The sequence below is a fragment of the Chroicocephalus ridibundus genome, chromosome 3, assembly GCF_963924245.1.
Source record: "Chroicocephalus ridibundus chromosome 3, bChrRid1.1, whole genome shotgun sequence".
NCBI classification, from domain to species: Eukaryota; Metazoa; Chordata; class Aves; order Charadriiformes; family Laridae; genus Chroicocephalus; species Chroicocephalus ridibundus.
In genome coordinates, this window is record NC_086286.1 from 5,626,104 (window position 1) to 5,645,095 (window position 18,992).

Here is an 18,992-nt window from a genome sequence, read left to right on the forward strand (position 1 = left end):
TACAGAATGAGAAAAGTAATCACTCAAAGTCTGTGTTTTGCGAGACTTTTTTTTAAAAGGGGTTTGAAAAAAAATAATGTAAAACTTGAGCTTCAAGCACATAAGACAAACTCTTAAGCTTACAATTTCATCCAAAGAGATGCTCTACCTATACGCGCACCACTAGGCGCACGGAGATCCCTGTTCTGACAGCTTAAATAGCAGGCATTTATTTCTTTAAACATGCTGTCCTTCCTATTGCCCTAAATACGTACACAATTGTTTTCTGAACCAAGTTACTTCCTCTAATGATTATGCACCATAGGAGCTTTGTTACTAGTCCATAAAATTAAAGGCTTTGAAGTCCATGCTAAACACTCAAAAGCAGGAATACTGACCGTATTAATTCAGCCTTTGCTGAAGTACATTGTCACTCTACTGTTATTTCAACTAGAAAACTCAAGAGGAAGATTAATTTAATAGCACGGCACATGAAAAAGCGTGATAAAGTCCAATTTTAACTTCAGGACTCAGAAAACACACCAGATAAGCAAGAAGCTGTCTTCTTTAAGAAAAGCACAAGTTGGGCCCTTGGAATAAGGACAAACGTTGGTTATGCCAAACGAGAGCAGGTCTCACTGCACTAACCTTGTAAGAATTGACCATAACGGTATTACTGGGGTGATACAGAGAGGAGTAAAATGGCTTAGAGTGACTTGCAGTGGGTAGTTTGTATGGAGTATTAAACCAGGAGATGTCTAACAATTTTGTGTTATGCAAACAAAGCAAAGAAGATGGGATGCACGATCTCTCCTACAGACAGAATTTGCCCAGCGGTGCACAAAAATCAAAACCCAGAACCTACAGGCCACCCTCATCTGTAGCACCTCGACCAATATACTACAACACAACAATGAAAACAATGGGATCACGTTGGCTTTCTTGCTGCAGCCAGTCATGGTTCGGAGCCATAGCGATACAGATTGAGCCAAAATACAGTTGCAACTCAAGAAATTGCTGGGACTTAGTATTGTCAGCTGAGCTACTGAAGATTTTAAATTATTTTTTTAAAGAACAATGCAGAGCCAACTTTTAATCTTCTACACCATTTTATCATCAGCTGCAGAATGAACATTATTCTGGAAAGGAGAAAGTCTGAAACAAGAACATTTCCCTTCTTCTCACCTCCAAACACAAACAGAAAATGAAGAAACAAACACATAGCCACTTGCAAAACCCCTGCAATGGTTCATGATCTTCTCGCCCACACCACTTCCACGGGCTGTCCAGTTTCCCACTCCTGCTGGAAGTTGCCATCCACAGAGCTGTCAGAAGCAATTTGCGTGGCTACACCCTCATCCGTTCCAATTGCTTTCACCAGCAATTTCAGCTAAAATGTCTCAGTGCAAAATCGGCAACACCGTAGTAGGTGCCTCCAATTCACTGCACTGGCGAAGACGTGGGGAAGCAACCTCTAAATAGTGGCAGTACAAAACAACTGCCTATAGTAATAACATTACAGTATTCTACACCTCAGTAAATTCAGAGAGATTGTTTCTCCTCCCCTAAAAAACAGACTCTAAGCCAAGTTAAATACACACTGAACAGCACATTCTTTAAAACAGAGAACTTATTTTATTTTCCAATTAAAGCAATTTAAAAAAAAAAAAAGTTAAAAGAGGGATTCAAATATATAGTATCTTTTTAAACAAAGATATTTCTGGATATACAGGCTTGTTACTGAGGATTACAATTATGCTAAAGAGTGTATTTTAACACAGCGATACAGTGCAAATGAGTAGGTTTACGTCAAGCAAAATTCCAGACAGCTGAACGCTATGCACCCATTACTAAATCTGTAAAAATAATGGTAAAAAGTAGTATTATACCATATTTCTAAACAAAATCCATGCAGTGTGCACAGGAATGACTTTTAAGTGTTCTCAAAACACTGAATTCAAAGGTTAGGAACATATTTCATTAATTTAGTTCTAAAAATCATTTTGTTTGAGAAAAAGAAATAAAAGAGGAGGCTTCTGTAAAAAAACCCACAATATAAGTAACAGCATTTTTTCATATACATTATAATGGATTGGTATTTAAACAGGAAAAGGTGCAACTGAAATATGGCTATATATATTAAAGCCATAATGGTTTCTCATTAAAAGGAAAAAGTGATCTGTCTCCTACATTCCTACATCATTTTTGTTCTCTCTGTACTCTTAGGAATGATAAATCTTGCTGTACAATTAAAAATTCAGTAAAAGTAAAACAAAATATGCCTACTAGCCAAAAATACAATTTTTTACTGCGATAAAATAGAATTGCTAGACAAATCTTTGATCTAATAGCTTGCTAACAACAAAACTACAAAAACCTGGGACTTTTAATATCATTTTAAGTCTCACGAAACTCATCATTCCTTCCCAGTTACAATGGTGTAACACTGAAGAATTTGGCATGAAAAAATCCAAAGCAAAACTTCAACTACAGCATGAACTAATAATGTTAGCACTCACTGCCCACACCAGAAAGAAGGGGATGGAAATAACAAAGAAGAAACATCTTTCAATGGTTTTTGTTTAATCCTCACCTCTCCCAGTCAGAAAATTATATTTTACAACACGCATTTCCCTCCTTCAAAGCTCAACTATTCTGTTATTGCTAGCTGCCGTACAGAAAGCATTATCAACATTTTATTTATAGATTTTGTATGTTATTGATCTGCAGTAACGGTTTCTTCAAAATAAGCAAACAGGCCCTCATAGCAGCTCAAGGTTCACAGATCCCAGCGCGTTCTGCAAGAGCAACCGCGATCAAACACCAAGACCCGGGTTCAGCCTCAGACCGGGGACAGAGCAAGCAGATTTCACAAGTCTTAAGGCAAACAATGGCCTCAACGTTCTTCCTTACCCTGGAGGAACTACAGCTACAAGTGACCAACATTCTTTCTTCTAGATCTCTTGTAAATTAAACCACTCCCATGCTGAAGGTTGCCTACTCCAAAGCATGTGGTTGATAAGATTTCATTTCTGATCCTGTGCTTTTTTCCCCCCCATTTGTAGCTACTGGATGGATCCAGCCCAGCACAGATTTGATATTAAACTGTAAAAGAAGTGTTTTATTTACACTTCCCCAGCCGAAGGACTAACCAGCTGTTCATCAGATGTTTTACATTCATACTCTTTCATAGTGGAGAAACCATTACCAGCTACGTTGTTTACATTAGCTTTCAAAGTCTTCAGAACTTTGCTCTAAACACTGACTGCGGCGTGGTGTAACCAATTAAGTGCTTTAGCATCCCCAAGTTTTAACAGAGCGCAGCTAAACAGTTCTAAATCTTCTCATGCCGTAATGTGAGTGAAATTCAGATTTTTTCAGGTCAATATATAGATCACCACTGGCCATTGTCAGCTTGTGTACAGAACGTGTTTAAAGTGAAGCCGTTTGCCACTCTGCTTCTGCCTCATATTCCACTAAACTTCAAGCGAACAATTTAAATGAACATTAGAGGAGTATATAAGCACTAAAGGAAGCCTGCTTTTAATTTCATGCACCATTATTTGTTAAATGTTTAAGCGCACGCTGTCTGAAACCAGAGATCTTTATATTTTATGATAAGTAAGCTTAATTTAAAACATCTGTTTAGAATTTTTAAAGAAGGTGCATGGAAAAGCACCTGTACTTTCAAGCTTTACAGGTCAGATTATAAGAAATTAAATAACTAAGAATACCGCCATCCAATAAAATCACAATGCTTTTGATAAGGTGAAGCACAGTCAGGACCTAGACAAATCCTCGTGTAACAGCACCATGTTGTGTTCGTTTTTCAGCTGGTTTTATTGCACAGGTAATGAATAAGCCTATTCAATTGTGTCTACCATCAATACAAACTTGTGAAATTGTAAACTTGCGGCAGATGAAATACGTGAAGCTTCAGGATCACTTCATTCTCTTCCCAAATCTTTTCCTCTGTGTCATGGAGAAGACACAATAATGCTTCCACAGCATCCTTCCTCCGCTACGAAACCACAAAGGATGCCACAAAGCTTAGTGTGAGGCAGCACCGCAGCACGTCAGTATAAAGCAACACCACCACTGTGTAACGACAGTCACTGGCAGTCTTGTAACTGCTTTTAAGCATGATGCTTTTATCCCCACCAACCAGCATAACTCATACTTGGGAAATTCGTGTTCTATGATTCCTAACTGTCCAAACTCTTTCTCCCAAGAGAGGTATGTGACAAAAAATTTCTAAAAGAGAAAATGCATCAGCATTATCCTTCTGCTATTACCTTTCTGCAGACACTGCTCATTTGTGAGCTGAAGCACAACTTAAATACAAAAATAGACAAACACATTTCCACTACGGAAAGAACAAATATCAGATTCCATCTATGTCTTTCAGCTCATTATTTTCTAATACTTTATAAGAAGCTTTAAGGTACAATTCCTAACGCTGCCATTGTTAAAAGCCCAGATTTCCTGCCAGTGAGATGACACAAACATTTACTCTAAGTCTGCATTCCACAAACTTGGCCACATTTGAAAGGAATGATGAGTAACAAGATCCTCTGTTCTTCTGTTTGGAAGGTATCTGTGTTTACAGAACACCATTCTTCGACCGTCCCAAGCCTTTAGCGCTCTTCAACTAAAGATGGATATCTGGATAGCCCATTCGATTTCAAAAAGTTTAAATTTAAATTTCTCTCACCTCCAATTCAACCATCAATTGCGCATTATCCATAGTAAGTTGGCTCTGAGAAAGGATGAGAGAAGCACATCTGCCATTAGTTTGTTCATCACCTGCTGTTTAAACAGCACTCACTGTTTAAGCCAGGCATTCCCTAGCTGGAAGGATTCCCAGGGCCTCTGCGGAGACTCGAAGAGTTCTGTAAACAGGAAGCACCAATCCGATGGCAACTGCCAAAATCAGCTGTTCATCCCTCCAACACAAGTAACGCACATTTTGACTTCTGACAAAACATTCTAAACATTTTAGCTCTGCTTTCTTAAAGTTTTGGGTTGTTTTTTTTTTTTTGGCCTTGCTCCATTGTAATTCTGGTGAAAGTTTGACACGACCACAAAATAGGGCTTTTAGAAAGAGTAGCAGGGAAAGAATCCATGCCATCAGCAAGGAGGCTATTAGCCCCTTTTATCCTATTGTTTCACACCGGTAAGAAAACCCGCATCCCACCATATATCCTGACATGTCAACTAGCTTATCAGCACCTATGAAAATTCAGAGGAAAAAAAAACTATTTAGTATAAGCCTAATGTTTTAAGCGTAATGCATTTTTTCAACTGTTACACTATATTAGCAAGACGTAACTTTGCATTCCATCTTCAGAATTGCCAAGATCCCCCCCAGATTACACGGCTGGCTACAAACTTAGCTTTACGTCACACGTAAACAGTAAGATGTATCTGGTTTGTGAGGTTTTCCTCCATCAGTCTTCACTCATAAGACAGCTGAGGGCAAACTAGATTTTATGCTTTCTAATCAAAACACAGAACCCAAGCACTTCACCTACACAAAAAAAAACCCCACAGATGTATCTTTATTTTTTTTCCCCCCACATCAGCACTGCCCCAAAGTACAACTAAGAAGATAATACACACACATCCTGACAGGCAACAAAAACTTGCAGTGATAAGTTTCTGAAAATACAAGTCAGATCTATTCCTCATTAAAACATGAAACTTTAAAAAGGAATTATAAAACACTTTTTTTCAAATTTTCTTATCATGAAAAACATTAATTTGGTACTGTCGTTCTTTTCACCTTCCCTTGCTTTATTGGTTTTAGTCTGTTTTCCCAAGGCAATACACCACCACACTGTTAGCCTGGTATCTCCGTCTGTGCAGCTCCTCTTTCTCAGCATTGGACAGTTTCAGGTATAACAAAAACTTTAGGAACATTCGATATGTCATTAAGTCCCATAGAAACATTTTCACATTTTCAGTAAAGTATGTAATGTATGTATCACACACTAACCAGTTAACATTTAAAATAAAAAAATCTGCTATGCAAACTTGTGGCAAAATACGTTTGGACCAAACAGCAAGAGAAGAATTGCATTTTTGCACAAAGTTACCAAAAAGAAAAAAGAAAACCCAGAAAATTCAAAGCAACTTAAAGGAGATACCTCAACTAAAAAGTTCTTGAATTTTCTGTTTTTTAATCGGCCAGTTTCTACGAATTACTTTGGCAGTAGCTTTCTATTTCGTGTGTGTGCGCATACACTAACATGAAATTGCATAAGGATATGTACAATTTGTGCTTGCTTTTAGTACTGCTGTCACAAACAGCACAATCAATTTTGAGAGTATGGACTAAAGATCTGTCTTTCCTGAAGATAGGCCACTTCCATGCAACACCTTCAGAGCAGCGTTACGAATTAGTGAAGCTATCACAAGCACCCCTCCTAAAGGCTTCTCTTGGGTAAATAAATCCCCTCATGTTGTACCACTATGCACTGGAATAAGTGATTAAATACAAAGAGTTGCACGTGTGCTGCTTGGATTATAATCTCTTTGGGGAACATACTGGGGTTACTTTGTTCTGCATTATCAGAGCACCTAGAAATGACTGCAGCGACTGCAATAGAGTAGCAGATTATCAAGTGCAGCCTTCCAGTGCCAAGGTGACTTCCCCTCAGACACTCAAATGTCACGTTGTCAGAAGCAGAGTTTAATATGGATTCAACATTATAAAGAGAAATAAAGAAACGGCAAGACGTCGCTTGCCAAGACCAAGGGCAACGGTTCCTGGGTCCCAAAAAGGTACGCATACGTCCCTCTTTCAGTTCTAATTAAAATACCATAAAAATGAACTTTGGCAATGCAGTGTACAAGAAGTGTTATCCTGTCCCCAAGAAATTCCGAAAGTCAAAACTGGCAGTGGATTCTAAAGCTTCAAGAGTTTTAGGGGCTATAAGTCAATGCAAGTCAACATACATGCCAGAAACATCATTGGAATCCATGCTATCTTCAAAAGTTCAAGCTTATATAGATATTTTAAAATTCCACATTTATGTTTGGGTTATGACTTGAAGATCTATATTCACAAGAAATTAAACATGTATAAATAGTCATGTATAATCCTCTCAAATCAAGAAAAAAAAATTTCTTTACCTTACAATAGTCTGGAATGAAGTCTACTTCAGTTTTTCAAGAAATTAATTTCATCATGTAATTAGCAAACCAGAATCTGTCTGTCCAAAGCATTTAATTCGAACATGCAGTGGTTTTGAGGCCTATTATATTTAAAAGGGTTAACATGATGAATAATTCTTATTAATGCTCCTAAACCACCAATTCTAAAATATGCAATTGTACACCACAGGCAGTGACTCAGGCAGGAAATTCTTTCTTCAAACCTCTCCGGGTATTCTATGACTCACATAACAATTGAGATATTTCCAAGGGTTTTCCTTTAGATTTCCTAAAATATTCTTCTGTAGTTTGATTTAACATTTTTTAGATGTAACGCGACGCTAAATTTGAAGCCAACTGCAACATAAGGCTTTAGCAGAAATCACAAAAATAAGTATCTTTATTTTATTTAATAGGGTTAATTGCATTTTAAGGGATGTTATGCAATGTTTAGGCAATTAGCACCATATACTTACCAATAAACTTGTTTTGCATAGTCTCTAGGAGAGCTTGGTGGGCATCTTCTGTTTGCAAAGCACACGAACATTCTCTGGCCAGTATGGTTCGGACAAGGTGCTCTCCACAACCTAAAGAAATATTAAGATTGGGAATAGTCAAAATTCAGGTACCACTTATGAAAAAAAACTCTGTCATTACTTTACATCATCCTAGCCAAATTTAAAAAAAAATAAAAAAAAAAATAAATAAAAGAGATGCCCATGACAGGTTTCTGACATATTTTTATTTTTTAGAGAGTGATCCTGAGTCACATGAAAATTCAATGACGTCAGCAGTTTTTCTCACAACTTCCTTGACATTTCTACTGGATGAAGTCATAAACCAAAACAGGTTAAGTGCAGAAAGAAGAAACAGAAATAGTGAGAACAAAGAGCGAGACTGTGTCTGACTTTTCATCTTTATCCAGATCCTGCAATTCTCTCTCAAAGAATCCACTTAATAATCGTTCTCACAGGAATGATCCTTGGATGCAACTCTCTTCAAACCAAGAACACCTTTAGTGAACGCCACAGTAACTCCTTTGCACCACGTAATCTTCTATTTAGACCATCTGATTTTAGCCTTTTGTCAACAAAGGAATACGTGAATTTACTTATGCTTTTTTGACAGGGTGGCTGCTCATTGGACTCCTAATAAAAATTCACGTAATCTTTAAAGGTTTTTCTTTAAGAAACTAAAAAGCTCTAGCAAACAACCACTTATTGCATCAGTGCTTTCTGTAACTATCCCCTGAAACCTGTTGATGACGCAGACAAATTGGTCATTAGTGCTACTCTTACTCTGTAGGAGGGCTTTCACACCTGCTGTGTTTCTCCCACGCTCTTTTCCATTCCCGTAATGTCCTTTGGGACATACAGCTGTCGCCAAATGGTACAGTGCATGTTTATTGGATGAAAGTTTTCCTGGACAGGGAAACACGTTGGTGATACCTTCTGCACACATACAAAAATCATTATACCACGGTGCCTCCCATTTGTTGACGCTTTTCCTCTAAGGTAAAGGAGCAGATGAACCAGCTAGAAGAGGGCTAACCAAGCACCAGTTAAACTGAAACGTGTTATCCCAGTTAGGAAAAAAGGAAAAAACACGATTAACTAATTTAACAGCTGTAATATGATTTTAATTATCTAAATTGACTTGATTATAGTTGGATCAGGTTTGTAACTTCAGCACATATCAGGGCCTAAAACTGCATTAGACACCAGAATATATAGAGAGGTCAAATATAGTCAATTACCCATTATCTATATATATTTCTAGCAAATTTCTCATTAACCATGACAAGACGCAAGCACTGTGCTGGCTCCATACAAAAGTCAGCTATAATCCAGTTGGACTTATTAGCTTAGGTGCAGAACAACAGAAATACACCTGCGCAGCTTGCAGAGACAGTTTATGGCTGGAAACAATCCAGCTGCTTTCACATGGCAGAGAGCCGGAGCTGGTAAGACAGCAGACCTAAGCTGGCTTCAGACAAAGGCAGCTCAGTCTCCACGGATAACATTCACTTTACTGGAACCACTAACAAGCCCGGAACAGAGAAAACTGAGCGGCTCTGGCTGAAGCCGGCCTAGATCTGGCACAAAGAAAGAACTAATAAATAAACCCAACCCAAACTGGCTCCGGTGCAGCCTGCTGAGCGTCTCAATGCTGCGCTTTCCGGTACGCTGAGCTCAGAGCCCTGACCGGTTTGGGCACAACGTTGCATGAATTCGCATCGGCAGGTCTAGCGCCGTGTCTCGGAGCTACTCACAGACTGGCTTCTTGTTCTTGCCACCGTATGTAAGACCTAATTAACATGGCAGCCTACTCCAAGAACGTCTCTTTCTGGTCACTTCTCACACAATTACATCCTTCCCCTTAAAGGCAAAGTGAGTTTACAAATGCTGTTCTTCAAACACTGCTAATGGGCGGGGGGGCGGGGTGTGTGGAAAAGGACCCCTCAACCCAGCATTTCCAGGATTAAAAAAAAGCAACAAAAAAACCCCTATGGAGCATTATATACGCATTAGGTATTAGAGAATAAGCCCAGGGACCAGATTGCAGAAAAATTGTGTACACGTGTCCTAAAAGCTTGGTATCTTCAATCATCAAAATTACACTTTAGTCTTCAGTTATGTACTCCTAATGCGCAACGTCTCCTTATTGATTTTATTCAGTTAAACCGAATTGTTTGAAGCGAGGTACTGGGCCATTGAATCTACATATAATTGGCACTGCAGAAAGACACCAAATTCTCTGTACAGCAAACATTGCGTAATAAACCAGTTATAAATCTAGAGGAAAATGAAAGAGCTGAAATGCTACAACAATTACACAGCAAAGGGAGGCAGCTCTTGAAAGCACAAGAAAAAAAGTGTTTTCATTGAGACTTCCAAGCTCTGGAGTTATTGAAGATAATATCCTGACCAGGACACTTCTCTCAAGAGGCTCACACGCTCCAGTGTCCTCAACACCTGCTTACAGGAGGGTCTCTCCATTCATTGCCTCATTACTTCCATGCTCCAAAGCTTTTGTCCACAATAGAATTGAGAGTTATCTAATATTTATTGAAGACAAAGTAATGTGCAAAGAACACGCAGAAACGGCAAGATGCATTTTACCCATAGAATATGGCTATATTTTGCCCATAGAACATGGCTATCACGTTTCGGTTTTTTTACACTAAGAAAATGTAATCATTATGAAGTTTTGCTGTAAAGAATAAAACTAAACAAGCATATGCTCCAGCAAAAACTTAGCAACTTGATTTTTTTCTTGAAAAGAACCTGTTAACACCTTTAAATATAATATTTAGACCCTATGTGAGGTAAAAAGCATGGCACTTACTTAGAATGCAAATCGAGCAAATGAGACACAAAAATCAGAGTGAGCCTATGCCTCTCGTATGCATCAAGTAATAAAACCAGATGTTACAACTTCACAATTTTTAAGTAATTCCTAAATTGGCATCAAAAAGACAATAGCCATTTTTTAGCATGATGTATAATGTTATTTTCCCCCCCAAGAGAATGACTTTATTGAAGAGTTCCCATAACATCAAGTCTGCTACGCAAAAAAAATTAAGAGAGAGAAAACTTAATATGGGTTAAGAACAGCTGCAGCCCACTGATGTGATCCAGGATCAACCACAACGAAAGCAGCCTTGCGATTCTACTAACACATCACACATCTCTACATCCCCACAGACAAAGTCATTTCTTTTTGTCATATTTATGTCAACCTATAAGGCAGCGAACTTACAGACCGCTGCTGGCAGTGTATGTAAAAATCTTTCAACACATCACATGCCAGCAATCTGCAGGGACAGATAACTAATGAAAATAATCCCCTCGTTTCAAAAAGAAAAAAATGTTACTGCAGTTTTTGATGTAGGAACATCTATTTTTGAATAAGAAAAACAACTAAGCAGCGTTTCACATATTTTGACCAGATAAAGGCTGGGAAAAAGAATTACCCTAATTATTCCAATAGACTTGCCCTTCCTATTATCTCAAGTTAGAAGCAAACACTAGAGCATGAACTGCTTTGTAGGTTTAGCCGACCTGTATGTCTCTATAGTCTCAAACTGGGAAAACTCTCTAGATAATATTAGGGCTAGACACAAAATAAATGTATACAGAATTACTGTAATCAAAACCTAATTTATAACTTACAGTGTAAAGTTGTGGGCTCAAATTTATAGTTCCATTCACTTGTAATCTAACCACCGGCATTAGGCGACTTCCGAAAAGGTTTTATTAACGTGACTCAAGACAGCAACTACAGTCAAAGCTACTTTAACGCATTTCCAAATCATGCACATAAGCTGATGAAAATGTAAATCTGGTTCATTTGCTTAACTATCTCACATCATACCACATTTAACTGTATGTGTTATTATATTTCGAGGTTTTTCACTGAATGAGAATGAAACCAAACCAACTGGGACTCCTAATAAGAATTTTTCAATTCTAAATTGAAGTCTCAAACGCACTTGTTTTAGTAAATTTCCTGTAAACAGAGTTTAAATCATTTCATTATCCTTTCCCAGTTAAGATGATGACTCCTTCGGTAACCTGAAGCTCATTATATCTCAGAGACAAAGGTTTTGCAATGACAGATCAAAGCTTCCATAAGCCTTCGCACAAGAGTGACTCAAATGGAGATGACTATCTGGAAAACTGGGTTAAATTAGTGCTTCTCACTGTTTCACATAGTAAACAAATTATTTTTGTGCAAACACCACGCTGCCTACTCATAATCCAGCTGCTGACAAAAAATACTACTGTTGGAACTACTGTTGTCTATGTTTGCAGGGGTAAGTACAGTTAGTTGTCCTCCTCTGGGATCGCTGCTGGCAACGTATCTACAGGAAATGTATATTCTACTTTGATAAATAAATAGATAAATACAAAGACAGATAAAGATTACCATTTTGATGCAAGTTTCTCGCCTCCTAGGTTAAAGGGAACTAAGTTTAAAACCCAGATTCCTAAAGGCACATGGCACCACCAAGCACCTATGACAAGGGAAGCAAAGAAGGATACGGCTCAACAGTCATAGCACATTTATCTTGCCCTCGAACTAATAGGTTTGGTGAGAACCACCAAACCCCACACCTGTCTTCAACTAGAAGTTCAAAACCTTGTCTGAAAACCACTTGGAGATCATACAGAAAACCTCTGGAGATCGTACAGAAAGCATCAGGACTGATTTTCAGAGACACATATCATCTTGGATCATGCTTTTAACGCAGTGTTTCTTTCAAAGTGCAAAGCTGACCAACAGTGAAATATGACTTCCCTTTTCTGTGAGTATTTATATGTGTAATTTTTGAAAATTATACCACTTTTCCTATTCAGACACTCATCGATTCATACAAGATCCCCACAAGAACAATCTGGGAATCTATAAACCTTTTTTTTTCTATAATCTCTTTTTTCTTCTGTTATCCTATTATAACTTAACAGTTATACATGTATCAGTAGTCCTCTCAAGTTACTATTTCAGCCAAAAATAGCATAGAGAAGCACAAAGCCCTGAACAGGCATTTTTTGAGCTTCAAGCACCGCAAGATGGTCGTTCCTGCGCTCCACACCCCATGCACCAGATGTTGCCGATTAGTGAATCACAGATCAGGCAAACCAGAAGTACCTGTTATGTTGTACAGAGCTGTACAACAAGCGAGATACACGCCTTCCTCCAGAGGAATGAGAGACAGGAACCCATCACGGAAACCTGTTACTATGCTGACAAACGACAATAAATTTTTCCGCTGTCATTCACAATTCTAGTAGCGAGCAGATTCTCTATAAAGCAACTCTTTGGTACCCGAATATCAGTATAGGCACAAGACAAGAAATGTATCAAAGTTGTATATCTTAGCCAGAATAAATGTGAACTGTACACCTTACTGACCCATTTAAAGATTTAAGAATTTTTTTGTTACAGTCCGTAAAGTTACATAGAAGTACAAACCCCGATTCACAATTTCAATGTTTTCTGCATATACCTGATCACCTCAGTAATGAACAAAGCTCAGCGAGTTTTATGAGCATATGAACCACCAGCCATTAATGCCACAGAGCCAGGCCCAGTCTTTGCATTTCAAGTACTGTTTAGCTGGATGCATATATCGGTCTTTAAGCTCTTTTTGAACGTTTTGTTCTGTTCAGCTTGTCAGTAAATGAAACCAATGGAATGCAATAGCATAGCACTGGATAGGTACACACTGCAGCACGGTAGCCACAGAGACAATCCAGATGCTGCTTGTGAAAGCGTCAAGTTGCTGAACTGAGAAAACAGACAAGTCAGTAACGTAAAAGCTAGAGCTTAAAATTTCGTATTTTTCCTGCCTAAGTGATCTTTAATAGCTCTATTCTGTAGTAAGTTGCTAGTTAGCCTATGCACAACTTTCACAACAACCGAGCTACTAGGGCTTTTTTGCGGGTTTGGTTGCTGGTTTGTGGTTGGTTTTGTTTTTGTTTTTTTTTTTTTTACAATTGTTAACATCTTTGATTTTCAGCTATTACATTGGACACTATTTTACGCTGCATACTATTTTGAAGGAAGGTAAGAAATCCAAGCTATAATATTTAAATTTTAATCTAGCCCTCTGTACCAAACAGTAACTAATCAATTCATAGGTTATACAAACCTTAACTTGCTATAGACCTTGGTCCTTAATTTGAGCTTTGTGCAAGAAACTAAGGATGAAATCACTGCGTTTTCCTCAGCCTAGTGACTTCTCCATTAGATTTCTAATGCTTGAAATAACCACAAGAAGAAGGGGAAGAACCCAGCACAATGTAAGCTGAACATCCCATACAATGCGTGCTCTGCATCTTATAATGTTCTACCAATAGACCCAGGATGGCAAGCGAAAGGAAGGCCTTCTGCAAAGCAAGGGCCTCCGAGCAGCGTGTCAGAAAGAAATTGTTTTTCTGCTTCTTTTGATGGGAGATGCTTTCAAGTCAGGAAATTAGAAACAGGTGTGCCAGAGGGCACACACACATCCATGCACCACACTGAAAAACAGGCGTTTTCAATTTTCAGACATGAAAGAGACTCCTGTTGAATGGAAGGAGAAATGAAAATCTTGCTTGCTTTCTGCAAGCCATAAGAAGAGAGCTTATGGAGCTTTGACAAGCTGCCGGAGCCTGTCTAGCTGTTGAAACATACAGCACCTCAACACAAAGTGCTGGAACTTGTTTTAAAGGAGTACAAAATGGAAACTTGCATTACTCACATTCATGCGAGAATGGAAAAATTAATCTAGTTTACTCCCCTGCCAAAGTATGACTCTTCTCTTTTCAGAAGTTAAAGATAGAAGTTACAGGTTTTCTGTATCTTATTATCTATTCCATACAGCAGAGTCTGAACCTGGGCCTGTTAAGTTGTTTCAACTCTGATGTTGTTATTTTCAGTTCAATAGCAGCGCCCAGAATAGAAGTGTCAGTTAACAAGTTAAAAACCAACTATTTCTGCTTTATTTGCCAAATAGCTTCTAATTATGCCTAACGGAAAGACAGTGCAACCTGTATTTTGGTAAGCTCTGGTTGTCATTACCAGCACCTCCAGAAAGAGCTGACCAAAAGCTTGCAAGCCAATGATTTTAAAAAACAAAATACAGTACAATAAAAATATCTGGCTGGTAAGTTACTGATACGTATTAAAATAAAAATTTAAAGTCGAATTCTGAAAAGACATTAAATGCTACAGTCTAGCATAACGCATGAGAGTACTCAATTAAAATTGCATAACTTTTAGCTTTTTGTACTCCTATCAGCTGCTGCATCTTGCCTTCAAACTAGCAGGGGAAATTTTTAACTTACTGACCTGCTGCCAGGAAGAACACCTGCAAACAAAGTCCTGTCCAATTCCTAAAGCATTGATCCTGGAGAGATCAATGGAGCACATTCTTGTTGGAGAGAGAAAAAGCCTTAAATGATTTAAGTTCCAAACTAACGAACACCTACAAAGAATACGCAAATGGAAATTTTCCCAAAAGGTTGTAACTTCAGTAAATTTGGGTAGGTTTCAAAGATAACAAAAGACAACTTCAACATCCAGACAAACCGTGTTTCAAGTATCTTCTCTAAAGAAAGCTGGGAAAACACTTTCTATATCTTTAATTTTATAATATGGGCAAAATAAACTAAAATCGCTCTGAAGAACAACTCATCCAGCTTTTCTACAATTTTACAGAGAAGGGGAAAAAAAAAAAAAGGCTGAAGCGTTAAAACATGCCAAATGTATTAATCCTTCACTTCTAAATACTGGGAAATGCCAGATAACTTTAACTATTAAAAAAGCTATTTGTTTCAATTATCATGAACAAGAAGAATTTCAGATATACCTCCAAGAGAGGTTAGAATGAAGAATAAATAGTTCCATTAAAGTGGATGTGTATTTTACATTCCCCTTTCCATTTAATATATTTTGAAAGATTAACTTCAGTTAAACTGAAAAGGAAAAAGCAAATTACTTTTTGCCTAGTCTTTGATGAGAAGCTTTGTTGCGATTGATTTCTTTGTAAAAATACTACACCTTTCCAAGTACATCACTTTTGTCAAACTAAATTTACAGGAAAGGAAAGAAGACAGTAGCTTATCTGTTAGCTAACTAAATGTATACAACCATTTTCTCCCAATCACAGAAAAATGTTTAAGACATAAAAAGAGAGCTCGGTTTGCTGCCGTCTCCATTTCGCTTTGTATCATTGCATCTATTTGAAGCCATTTGGGCAAGGTACGGCAAATAGGAATGGGACTAACAGTGTCCAGAGAAGGAGACGGTGCTGCACGGCTGGCTGCTGCCCTGGGCTATGAAGACACCGCTTGGTGTGCAGCGGGCCTTCTGAAGCAGACTACCACTTCTAAAATGCCCGTGTAAATTCATGCTTACAATATATTATTACGTTAAGTCCAATTCAAATTTCAAGAGGCAATAAGCACTCTTTGACTGCTGCATCCTTCCAGTCGTGCTTCAAAACAACCCCTCCGAAGGCAATTCAAACAACCATCCCGATGATTTTGTGGACAAACCCCTCGGCTTTGAACGCTGTGGTGCCGTGTTTAATTGACTGCTTCTTAACGCTACCATTCCCACAAATCATCTCTGCCTCTTGCTTCCTCTCTCTTCGCACAGCCTCGTGGTGGGAGTAAGTTAGCTCAGACACCACATGCTACAGCAACTGAAGCCTCCAAACGGCATCTGGACACAAAGCCTGAACTCTTGACAGAAGCATTCACTTCAGAGGTAAATACTGATGTGTCTGGAGATAGACCTCTTTCTTCCTCTACCCTCTGGTTCACTGGAACAATGACATAACTCTTCTCCATATGCAGCTGCTTCATCTGTGATGCATTACATTACCTATTATTCCCCAAATCTTACAAGACCAGACTGATTTTCAGAGATAATACATATTTCTACAAGGAGACGAACTGTACCGTAATATCTGTCTCACATAGTGTAGCTCAAACATCTATACAGGATACAAGACTTGCGTGCGAAATTGGAGCATGGACTCAGAAGGACACAGGCCAGACAGACAAGTGGCACCTGCCCAGGTATCAGCAATCCCTGGATTCCAGCGCAGCCACTACTGCCCTCACACATGGGCAAAGTCCCCAAAGCCAAAGTCCCACATCACAAGCCAATTCATTGGCATTAAAGCTTCCTTGAAAAATATTTACTATACAGATTTACACATCACTGTGGTTCCTGTCGAAAATGGGTTTTCAAATAAGAATTTACAGTTCAGTGGCTTCCATAAGGAGAGACCGAAATGCTGGCTGAGGACACAGCTCAGCAACAAACTTAGTAAGCACAAGCCATCTCTCCATAGGTGCCATTTCCTATTCCACATTACCTATTCCATTTTGCCAGCAAAAGCATTCATGGGGCACACAATGGACTGGAAAGAAGAACGGATATGAACAAAAAGTAAAAGTTTGAGCAGGAAAAGGCAAGGGGGAGGAAGAGTGAATACACTTATTTCCTTATTGATAAGGATTTCGAAAATGAGAGAACCCTCCTTCAGCAGGGGGCCTGGACTATATGATGTCCAGCGGTTCCTTCCAAGTCAAACAATTCTTCACAACACAGAATATGCTATTTTTCACTTCATGGAATGATGCATCGTATATAAGTATGTATATCCAACACAGCTTTTAAAGTATTTTGATGTAATCCCTAAAATGCCTTTATGAGAACAGAGGCTGCTGCTTTTGACCAGTGACCTTAAGAGCCAGACCTTTAGGATCTTGGCGAATTCACCAACACAAGAAATTGTTAAGGGATTCAGGCACATTCTGCCTATTTACACAGAATACATCCAGTCTGTGTAAGTATTTCTAAAACATCGTTACCTGTATCTGATTTTCATTCAGTGAGGAATAGACTCCGGGCAAGAGAGAAGAGCAAGACATCATTGAAAGACTGTTCCCAGACAGAATCCTCAACTACACCTCAGTTTGGGCCCAGAAATCCGATATCCCTGCTACTTTCTCAGCAAAACACAACTTTGGGCTCAGTCTTGAAGCCTAATTATAAGCTCCTTTCTCTTTAGGATTATAAACCATAATTAGGTCCCATTTAAATTCTCCGTAAGACACCACATCACTGTACCTTTCTTGTATCAAATATTCTCCTCAAATGGCTTCTAGTGAAAGCTGAGACTTTCCAGCTTTGTGTTATGGAATTTGGCATTTTGTAAATAACGCAAAACCTTCTGTTTGTCTCCAGAAATACACTATTAAAAGGTTTGCTGGCTTCAGTGGCTGCTGCACACACACAAAACACAGCACCCATGCACCAAGAATGGGTAAGTACGCTTTCGACTACCTACTGTTGTAAAGATGTAAAGAGGAATGCAACGCATTATTCTTAGCCTCGAGGTTTCCACTCAAAAATTCCACTTACAGCTGCATTGTCAAAGCCTCCCGCGTTAGCTGTTACTGTGAATTTTGTATTTATCTATAAAATTTATGTTTAAGGTTCTGTATATCCAAAGAGGATTATTACTTTTCAACTTATCTCCCAGGAAAAACACAGCCGGCCTCTCACCCCGGTAGTATTACTTTTGGCACAGTTTGCACATGAATATTCACAATCATCATAGATATTCCAACTGTGGAGGAGATTCAATGTCACGCTTGATATTATTTTGAATGAAAAGAATATACACAAAGTCTTTGATTCTTATTATGTTCAGGAAAAAATAGGAAATGTTTTCTTAAAGTACAGCCAAAAAACCAGACTATTGTTTCTTCTGCGGTTGGGTTTTGTTCACAAATGTTTTCCCTCCAAATAATACCCATCTTCCTGTGTTTACATTCATATACCAACAAAAAACATGCACTAAGGAGTTCCAAGTGGCCTTACGAGTGTGGTTTTGGACTCTTTTTTGGGAGAAGTGGGAGGGGATGCTTAAAGGGGAGGCTGTTTCGTTTGTGTCTCTGTGTGTGTGTGCAAATGTGTGCCCACGTACATGCACAAGCTTTTAAAAGACCAAAGATTTGGCTTCTACTATGTTGATCCAAAAAACAGTTTAGCTGTTAATTACATTTATACTAAATAAAGGCCACTGGTAATGCTCATCTCATTTTACAAGCTTTCACTCAGTCTCTACCATCACTCTTGCGTGGAATGGCACTTGCATTATGTTGGTAGATATCACAGTTGAGGTTGCCCACGTATTTTAGCTATGCTTGCACTTGCAACATTCTCTGGATTTCTTGAATTTTAATACTGGTTTTGAGATATTTTTACAGAATTCCTGTAATTTTTATCCTTCAATTGCCAATAAAGTCCCACAACCCTTTCTTCCCCCCCAAAAAAATTATTAC

The 18,992-nt window shown here is 38.5% G+C and overlaps 1 protein-coding gene across 2 annotated transcripts in view; it reads right to left on the reverse strand.

The window, feature by feature from the left end:
* Nucleotides 1-18,992, reverse strand: part of TASP1 (taspase 1) — an 85,459-nt gene that overhangs the window by 20,988 nt on the left and 45,479 nt on the right. For both annotated transcript variants that reach the window (XM_063327836.1, XM_063327835.1), the window contains one exon: nt 7,614-7,724. In XM_063327836.1, the coding sequence (XP_063183906.1) occupies nt 7,614-7,724 (111 nt within the window). The remainder of the gene's footprint in view (nt 1-7,613; nt 7,725-18,992) is intronic.